The 10,707-nt window shown below is 37.8% G+C and overlaps 1 protein-coding gene across 1 annotated transcript; it reads left to right on the top strand.

The window, feature by feature from the left end:
* Positions 1–2,585: 2,585 nt before the first annotated feature.
* On the top strand, positions 2,586–3,962 carry LOC101995265 (interferon-inducible GTPase 1-like). Its single transcript, XM_005356145.2, has one exon. It carries the CDS (start codon positions 2,586–2,588, stop codon positions 3,960–3,962), a length of 1,377 nt encoding a protein of 458 aa, XP_005356202.1.
* The last annotated feature ends 6,745 nt before the right edge of the window (positions 3,963–10,707 follow it).

The raw sequence follows: 10,707 nt of genomic DNA, 5'->3' as shown, positions 1-10,707 counted from the left end.
ATTCCACGCTTGTATGTGACTTGTCAGACTGAACGAAGTTTTGCATCTCTGGTTTCTTGCACAGCTGTACTATTTGTCCTGTAGATTGGACAGGGGCTACCTGTGCAGTGAGTCTGTACATGCTTGTACAGGCCCAAGGACACAGTATGAGTCTATGGAGATCCTTGTTTTGTATTAGACTGCTTTTGCACTCCCCAGACTCTTGGTACCCACCGTCTCTGAATGTAGTAAGAATTTAGTTTCCCACCGAGCAGTGAGAACTATGTAACAAGTGCAAGGATTCACAATAAAGTCTAAGCAGTTTCTTCATAACCCTCACTCACTGCCTGATGATATATCTGTGTGTTGATGGTGAAGAAGTGAGCAAGACAAAAGCACTCTCTGTTACCTGAGTTTATTGTGTTGTGGGGCTCAGACAGCAGATGTACTCAGACAAATACATATTACGTGGCTGTGGAGAAACTGAATCATAATAAAAGAATGGCGTATGATGGAGGCAGGTACATATTCACATCCAGCATGGATAAAAAACCTGAATTGTATCTAATTGAAGCAGAACCTAGAGAAAGGTGATTAATAGTTATATGGCTACTGGGCAGGGCACAAAGACATGGAATCAGTGACTAAGTTCAATGTCTTGAAATGAGAAGACAGCCTGAGATAACAGGGTGGCTAAAATTCAGACACCGTTGGCTCCAGAAGCGTAATAATGAAATTGAGATGTATATTATATGTAGTGTGTGCACCGTAAACCTAATGAATGTTCCCTGACTGAAATGGGAATCCTCGTGGTGCCTCTCATGATTGACTTGACATGGCATGATTTCAGTGACTATAGAATAACTCTGGCAATTTGATCATCCATGTTGTTGCAAGAATGATCACAGGAAATATAGCAATGCAATGACATCAAATATGGGATTGAGGAGGTCTTCAGAAGAAAGTGTAGGAAAAATGATCAATTGTGAGTATATTTGGAAATAGAGCTTAAGTCTGTAAACTGATTTGATATGGATGAGACAGAAAGAAGAGGCTCCAGTGTGAAGGTAGGATTTGCTGTTTCCTTAACTGATGGTGAGATCCATTGTGGTAAGGTCTTGTAAGCAGGTATGTGGAGAATAAAGGGTAGGACTATGGGATCTGAGCTAAATACCCAACAATTAAACTCTGGTCCTTAAACCTGTCAGCAAGTGTATTTACTTACTGAGTCATGTTACCGGACTTACTCAATTTTATTGAGCTAGGGTCTGAACTAGCACAGGATAGTTTCTAACTCATTATGCATCAAGGATTATCTGGAAGTACTGATCATCTTTCCTCTGTATTCTGATCACCAGAAGTATAGGGATCCAAAAACACATGCATTTGATGAGGTAAAGGGATTGAACCCAAGGCCTTACTCATTTGAGAAAAGCTCTCTACCAATTGACTAATGTCTCCAGTGCAAAGTTGCATTGCTTTCATAAAATAAAAGGTTTAGAAGAAAATGATGAATCTAAATGATTGCTTGAGAACACTGAAATGTATTGAAGTTACCAATATTTTACAAATGCAAACTTCAAGGGTAATGTAATTTTATAATACTGCAAGTTTATATTCCTCATGGAGAAAAGTTTCATGTCATGAAAAAGACACAAGGAAAGTAAATCTATGCAAATTAAGATTTCAACAAAATCCAATAGCTTAACTTATTGAAACCTTTTAAAACAAAAATAACACAGACAAAAGAGATTGATTTGATCGTTAGAGATTTTGCATTGATTAAACACTGATTTCAATTATCATTCATTATTATTTACTTTTCAGTGTGCAAAACTAGATGTATTTTAAGTTTCTATTCATTTGAAAGCACACACTGAGGGAAGAGAGCACAGACGGAGACGATATCTTGGATTTCATACAGAATAATCCGGTCTGGTAAGATGCAACACAGTTGCGCATGCTTTCATACTTGGTGCTGGTGAAAGAACACATGAAGATTTTGTATTATTTTCCCTTACTTCACTTAAGTATCAATTTTTCTCTAATGAAGGGTTTACTTGAGAGCTAGTAGAAATTTGTACTAGTTTCCTTTCTGATGCTATTATAAGCACTATGACCCCAAGAATTTTGAAAAGAAAACTTTATTTTTTTGGCTTACACTCTGTGTTCACAGTCTATCACTAGGGGAAGTCAGGGCAGAAACTCTGCAGGGATAGAAATGGAAACAATGGGAGCACATTGTTTGTTTATAGGCTTAATTCCTTAGCTTGATAATGCTTTCTTAATTTATCCAGGAGTCTTACCACTAATACTGGGCTGGGACCTCTCACATCAGTAATGAGTCCAGAAAATACCCAATAGACATGTTCCCAGTCCAATCTCATGGAAGCAATTCCTTAAATGAGGCTTTCTCCTCAAAATGGGCTATAGCTTGTATCTTGTAGATCAAAAATAACCAGCACAACATATATGGTAACTAGTCAACATCAGAACATAATTAAGGCTGAAGCACAGTGAAAGAACAGAGTGCTAAGCAAAAAGGCATCTTCAGTCTCCTGCAACTTACTCTCTTCCTTCTTTCAGGGTACATTTTCAACACAGCCATGGGTCAGGTTTCCTCTCCTGCATCTAAGGACGAAGACAATGGAGATTTGGAGTCCAGTTTCACTAACTATTTTAAGAAGATTAAGACAGAAAACAAACTAATTTCTCAGGAACATATCCATTTAATAGAATCTCATCTGGAAAAAGGAAACATTCAGGTGGCAAGCTCTGTAATTAATGATGCATTAAAAAATATTGGTAACACCCCAATAAATATTGCTGTGATAGGAGAGTGTGGAGCAGGGAAGTCCAGTTTCATCAATGCCCTGAGGGAGGTTGGACCTGAAGATGAAGATGCAGCTGAAGTTGGCGTGGTATTGACAACTGTAGAGAAAACGCCATACAAACACCCCAAAAATAAAATGTTCATTTTATGGGACCTGCCTGGCATTAGAACTATGAACTTTCCAATGGAAGATTATCTGGAGAAAGTGAAATTCCAAGAGTATGATTTCTTCATTATTGTCTCTTCCGCATGTTTTACAAAACTTGACCTAGACCTTGCCAAAGCAATCAGATTTATGAAAAAGAATTACTACTTTGTGAGAACCAAGGTGGACCTGGATTTAGACAATGAGAAGAAATACAAACCTCGCACCTTTGACAGAGAAAAGACCCTGCAGCAGATCAGAAGCATGTGTGTGAATGCCTTCAGAAGGAATAACATGGATGTACCACAGATTTTCTTGATTTCTAACAGCAATTTATCTGACTATGATTTTCCATGCCTGATAGACACAATGATAAAGGATCTTCCTGCTCAAAAGCACCACAATTTTATGCTTTCCTTGGCTAATATTACAGAGGCAGCCTTTAACAAAAAGCGCAAGTCTATGCAGCAAACTATCTTGTTGAAAGCCAAGAAGACTGATTGTTTAGCTACTATTCCTGCAATGAGCATCCTCAAGTGTGATGTGGAGGAGCTGAAGGTGAAGTTAAACCACTATCGAGTCCTCTTTGGAGTAGATGATGCATCCCTGGAAGTCATTGCTAAGGATTCTCATGTGCCTGTTGAACACTTGAAAAAAATCATTAAATCTCCTTATTTGTTGGAAATTAAGAAAAGGAAAACATTAAAAGGAAATCTTTTGAAATACTTGGAGAAATTTACCTCAGACAATGCTTCACGTCCCTACTATAAGAAAACCGATTACTTACAACTTCTTTTCCTTGACACAGTGACTGAAGATGCCAAAGTTGTCCTTAGAGAGACATACTCAAAAACTAGTTCAACTTCATATCACCCACAGCTACTGACCATGGATAAGTGTTACCCTTTCCTCAAGTTCTTGGCCGGATTAGTGGCTGTTTTTTTGTTTTGTTTTATCTTAGGTTTTAAGCATGAAGAGGGGAGTAATCTCCAAATAACTTTTTAAATATTCAGATCGTTTTAATGTTACTATATAAGAATACACATATGTATTTTTTTAAACTAATGAGTTAATTATACAATAGATTGTTTATTCAATTACACTTAAGGTTAAGGCTCCAACCCAGGCCTTGTAAATGCTAGGCAAGCATTTTATTACTACACTATGCACCTCACCTCTTGATAGCTTTTAGATTTAAGTAAGATAATAGTCTGACTATTCTGAAATTTTAAACTTAAAGAATTTAATTCCCATATCTGTCAGTCTAACCAAAAATGATAGGATCAGATTACATATGTCATAATTCTAATAGATAATGCAAATGGAATAGGTTCTTCAAAGTTCAACATAATCGTATATAGCAAACCAATAGTTACATATTTTTAATTCATTAATAGTAAGTCAGAATTAATTTGAATCCCTTAAGGAATTTGATTTATTTGAAACATTTAAAACTTACAGGTGCATGTGAAGACCAGAGGAGAACTTGCTTAGTCAGTTTTATCTTTCCACCATGAGGGGTCAGAGCATCTAACTCAGTAATGCAGGCTTGTTGCTAAGGACCTTTACCTGCTGAGGCATCTCACAGCACTAGTCTGAGTGAGCCTGGACAAGGCAGTTAGCACAGTGGAGATTCTCTGGCTCCAAAGAGGATGCTGAACTGACTGTGGACTGCACTGGACAAGAAGGACTGGGGATACTTTTCTTTCAGACACATGCATCAAGGTAGGAGTGATAGAAAGCAGCCCCACAATGGGAGACAGACATTAGGTCTGCAGCCCCTTAGTAGTTTTAATTATCATATCTCTGACAGCCAATGATGTTTCACAATTTTCAAATGTTAATTTGTAATTTTTATTTTATTTTTGAGAATTGTATTCAGTTCCATAGCCCATTTTTTTTATTGGACTGTTTGTTTACATAATGTTTACTTTAAAATTCTTTATACATTCTAGCTAATTCTCTATCAGATTTATAGCTAGCAAAAGTTTTCTCCGATTCTCTGGGGTGCTTTTTCTTTGTCTGACAAAATATTTTTGTTTTATGAGTTCCCAATTATTGATTATTGCCCTTATTTGCTGAGCTAAAAGAGTCTGATGTAGAAAGTCCTTGCCTATGCCTCTGTCTTAAGGGGACTCTATGTTTTCAACTATAAATTTGCAGTGTCTGGTCTTACGTTGAGGTCCTTGGTCTATTTGTGGTAGATTTTTATGCAGGGTGAGAGACAAGAATCTAATTTTGTTGTCCTACATGTAGCTGTCCGGTTTCCCAGCACTGTTTGTTGAAGATACTCCTTTCTCCAATTGATTTTTCTTAGGTGATTTTGTTGAAAATCAGATGGTTGTAGTTTATGGCCTTGTAGCTGGGACCTCTACTCTCTAGCATAGATCTGAGTCTGTTTTTGTGCCAGTATCATGCTGTCTTTATTTCTATGGCTCTGTAGGGTAACTTGAAAGCAGGCATGGCATAACCTCCAATAATATGCTTTTTTTGGATTTCTTTGACTGTCAGGGGTGTCTTTACTTCCATATGAATTTTACGATGTTTTTCTATTTCTGTGAAGAAAGGCATGAGAGTTTTCTTTGGGATTTCATTGACTCTGTAGGTTTCTTACAATAAAACAGCCATTTTCACAATATTGCTTCTTCTAATCCACGAGCATGGGGAAGCTTTCCATCTCTCTGTGTCTCTTTAGTGTATTTCTTAGATGTTTCAGTTTCATTGTAAAGTCTTCCATAGCTTGGTTAGCTGTATTCCAAGGCATTTCTTTTTCTTTCTTTTTTCCTTTCTTCCTTCTTTCCTTCCTTTCTTCCTTCTTTTTCCCCCATTTTTTTGGTAAAGCTATCATGATTTGGATTGCTTCCCCAATTTCTATTTCAGATTGTTTATCATGTGTATATAGTAAGGCTACTCATTTTTGTGTATTAACCTTGTATCCTGCCACTTTGCCTGCTTTGGGGATCCTTTTCCTCATTTTGGGTTGCTTTATCCAGCCTTAATACAATTGCCCTTACTTTTCCTGAAAAAAAAAAAAGGATACTTATTCTACACTCGCTGCTGGGGTTTATGTGGCATGAAACGTGTTACCCCTATTTTAGTCATGAAATCTTTACAATTGGTTAATAGAACCACAAGAACTTGTCCTGAAAATTGCAATGATTCCTTACATTTATTAGATCCCACTATAGTTTTTGCCACTATGGCCTTTTTTATTTCAACCTATCCTAGGACTTGTTGGATTACAGCAAGAGGTTTCTAAAATAGCCTGTCGAATTTCAAAAGCTGCTAATATTGCGGCAGTAATATTTGCCAACTTTAATCAAGAAATGAGAAGATTGAGGACAACTGTTCTACAAAATAGAGATAGTATAGACTCTCTGTTACTTAAACTTAATCTTGGTTGTCAACAATTTACTGGAGTGTGCTATTTAATATCTCTGATATTTTTCTCGTACTATTGACAAACAAATTGATCATTATGTAAAGAAATAGACAAAAATCTCCCAGACAAAATTTGACTGGCCAATTTAACTAAGATGGCCCCCCTACTTCAACAGCCCTCTAATGTTACATCTACTGGTCATTGTAATCAGGACCTGTGCTCTGCAATGTGTGGCTTGCTCAGTCACCTGCCAGACAAACAACTCTAGTACCATTGCTACTTAACGACATTATTTAAGACAGTCCTCTCTCAAGGAGTTGACAGAGACACATAAATCCAGGGCCAAATTAGGAACCTGCCTGACTCCATTTGGAAGGCAGGAGCCATTACACTGTATTGTTATTATGAGTTTCTATCTCTGATTCCTGAAACTGACCCCGCCCCAATCCATGACCTTGATTTGTATTTGGGAACACTCAAATGTTTTGTTTCCCTCCCTGATTACCCTAAACCTCCCCAATCATGTGACAACAACATGGTGGAGGCCTAGTTTTATTGCTGCTGTTTTTTTGTTTTCATAATATTTTTATGTAACTCCTCACTGCTCCATTGATTTCTATAAACTGTCTTTGCAAGTACTCCTGATTTTACCCCTTATGAGGGCCTTAAGAAATGAACTCAGAGTTCCTCTATTTAACTGGACCAGGCGGTAGTCTCTGGCCAGCTCTCAGGTGCACTGCAATAAAAATCAAACTTGCTTCAAATTTGGCTCACAATTGTGAAAGTTGTCTTATTCTCACACAGTGGGATTAACAGAGGGGAGCATCGCTTGGTCTGTCCCAAAAGGGAGAAATTCTTGTATTGAAGTGATACACACACACACAAATAAATAAATGCAAAGAAACTATATTAAAAACTGTAAAGAAATGCATCAACTCATAATAGAAAACACATCAGAATAATATCGAATCTCTAACCAGCAACCCTAAGTGACAGAGATATTTGGGGCAGTGAATCTCAAGCCCTAAATGTAAATCATTGCAGTTAATATCACTATATACACAAAGCTATCTTTTAAAATTGACAGAAAAATAAGAACATTTTAAGACAAGCACAAATTCTGACAGTTGTGACTACTAATCTAGTACTAATCTAGTACATAACTAAATGAATACTGTATGCAGAGGAAGAAACGGACAGTCTCAGTTGTGACATCACGGGAAAGAAAGCAATCCATGAGAGAATAATGAACAGAGGAGGAATCAGAAAGACTGCATCTTGTCCAGCACAGTGAACCTGCAAACAATGGGATGTGGGGGAGGACAGCTAATCAACCAGAAGAATAACCAAGATTACAGAATTTAGCAAACCTCTCTCAATGGTTATCTTCAACGTAAATGACATCAAAGGTAAAAGAATGAAGAAGCACTGACTGGATTAAAAAACAAACATAAAACTTGAAACATTTAAGGGTCCGTCTTCTCTCAACTAATATGAGATATGAATATTCACACTGTCTCGCCCACTGAGCATAACCAAATCCCTGAATAGAATGCAGAGAGCATCTCACTGAGGCTCTTAAAGAGGGAACAGTGGAGTGTCCATTCCAAAGTAGAACATCTCTACGATATCCCCTGGTCTTAGTTAGGATTTCTCTTGCTGTGAAGAGATACCATGACCACGGCAACTATTATAAAGGAAAACATGTAATTGGGGTGGCTTATAGTTTCAGAGGCTTATTCCATCATCATCATGGTGGGACATAAAGGTGTGCAGGCAGACATGGTGCTGGAGATTGAGTTGAGAGTTCTACATCTCGATCTACAGACAACAAGAAGCTGTCTGTGTCACTGGGCGTAGCTTGAGCATAGGAGACCTCAAAGATTACTTTAGTAACACACTTCCACCAAAAAAGGCCACAACTCCTGATAGTGCCCTCCCTCAGAGCATATGGGGACCAATTACTTTCAAACCCCCATACACTTCCATTCACGTGGCTCAGGGAGCAGCAGAGAAGAGGAAGAAAAATGCAAGAGGCAGATATCAGGGAAGCTATAAAGCAGTGTCTTCTGAATATAGCAAGGAGGTTGTAGTCATGAACTCACAGCAGTTGTAGTTGTTGGTACAAATCCACACAAAATCAAGTCACCCATACTACAGTATGGAGAGGGAAAGGCATTATGGAGCCCTACTCATAGATGAGGGGCCATAGACAGTTGATGATGCTGAGGGAGAGTCAGTTTTTTTCAGTGGGATGGCCCATGATGATTGCTCAAGTGCCAACAATGAATGATATCTTCACCCATGGGCATATGGGAAGCACTAGTATGATGTAGTGGGCTAATCATCTTACCAACATGACTGTCCAGAGGTGAGCTGAAGGGGATGATTAATGAAGATGCCAAACTTGGAAGTGAAAAGCCTTAAGAACCTAATCCTACACAAGAATTGTAGGCCACTGAGGAAAGCTGCGATTAGGAGATGTTGTCTTCTCGTTGTCCAGTGAAAACGGTCAGCTCTGAAACATATATACATGTAACTTATACTGACTGAACAGGTTATGTTTAGGAATCTAACTGTATATATGTACATATATGTATGAAAAAACAATACAAGAAAGGGCAGTAGCTTTGAAGGAGAGTGGGGAGTGGCATATGGGAGGGAGTGGAGAGAAGAAAGGAAAGTGAGAAATGTAGTAGTTAAATTATAACTCCCCAACTCCCATAATAGAAAGACCTGTCCTCAGATGCTCATACGCATACAAAAATGCATACTTATAAAATAATAAAGTAAATCTTCTTTTAAAGATCTACTGAGATGGCTCAACAGTTAAGGGCACATTCTTCTCTCATGGAAGGCCTGAGATCACAGACTGAAGGGCAGCCCCCAGGAGCACATGACTCAAAGGGAAGCCACAGAGTCAGCACATTCTTAGACTTTTATCTGAGGGGACTAGAGAAAAAGACATTCACTCTCTCTCCTAATGGATTCCTTCTTTATTCTCTGTTCTATATCTTTGTATTGTATAGTTTTTTTTTTTTACAGCTTATAAACCCCAACCAAGTTTTTCCAATCACTTTAGGATTTACACCACTGTTGCATTCTCTTTTTCAAGTGAATGATTACAATGAATACAAAACAAAGTTAAAAAACATGTTTTCCATATGCCTTACATAGTTCAACATTTTACATATTGCAGGTGGATAACAAATCATCCCAGGAACCCACAAACATTCTTACCAAGCAACTAATTATAGATTAACCATGTAGATGAGCAAGATATTCTTCTCAGTCAGATCTTTTACTGACAAGACTTATAGTTACAAAAAAAGGGACCAATTACTTTATTGCTTTTCTTGCAAGTTAATCTCATAAGGAATTGCAAGCCTAAACTTTTATATATGAAAAGAATGAGTCAGCTCTATTTGAATTCTTTAGGGTACAGAACCACTCATTAAGAGTTTTTGTTTTATATCAGAAGAACGTGGACAGAAATGGGTATAAGGAATTAATAATCACTTTTGGTCATCAACTAATCCTAGCAAGAAAAACTTGTCAGCTAATAATCAGACTGCTTTGTTCTTGTTCCCTGAAAGAGTTCCTCACTCAACTTTGTGCCTTCCTAAAACTTTAGTTGTCTTCCTGGGTTTTTCACCTCAAAACTATTTAACAGAATCATCTTAGTCTAACTTTAAGTTATTTTCAAAGCCTGTTTCAGCTGTGCACGCAGAAACCTGAGAACACATCTCCCAACATTAAGATTAAAAGAATTTAAACTAGTCAGGCTACTGGGACTCAATTGATTTTCTTAATCATTAACCTAAATCACAGTCTATATGGCTCCTCAATAGAAACTCATGTGTTCCTAGCTGTGTAATACTTCCTTGTTTTATTTTTAATCATCAAAACTCTATTTAATCTGACACTATTATTATCAATTAGACAGTACAGCTTAGGAAGAAATCATCTTCATAATAACCCACAGGTAAAATACCCAGAAGAGCAGGATGTTTTCATGAGATAACCACACTACATTATAGTCAGTGGAGATCTACCCACACCTATTCACACCATATCAGATATCAGAGAAAGACAGCAACACAATTCTGTAAAGGCACAGCAGAAGGAAAAGACATTCTGGGGGCTGTGGTTTCAGGTGCTATCCTATCAGAGATTCACTAATCAGGGAGTTACCTCCTAGTATGCTGACACTTTGAACTTCAATTGTCACCTGCTACTCCACTGATATGACCAGCAGCAGCCCGAGTTCAGGACTCAGCACCCACACTGGGAAACTACCCAAAGGCCCAGAGCTGCAGAGGTTTCCACGGTCTTTGATCTTAACCAGGCATCTACAATTACTTGTGT

Source organism: Microtus ochrogaster, chromosome 18, assembly GCF_000317375.1.
Source record: "Microtus ochrogaster isolate Prairie Vole_2 chromosome 18, MicOch1.0, whole genome shotgun sequence".
In the NCBI taxonomy this organism is placed as follows: domain Eukaryota; kingdom Metazoa; phylum Chordata; class Mammalia; order Rodentia; family Cricetidae; genus Microtus; species Microtus ochrogaster.
This window is presented reverse-complemented; position numbering and strand designations above follow the sequence as displayed.

What these genes read in the sequence shown, in the direction of transcription:
- LOC101995265 (XM_005356145.2), top strand. Translation starts at nt 2,586, where the DNA reads ATGGGTCAGGTTTCCTCTCCTGCATCTAAGGACGAAGACAATGGAGAT.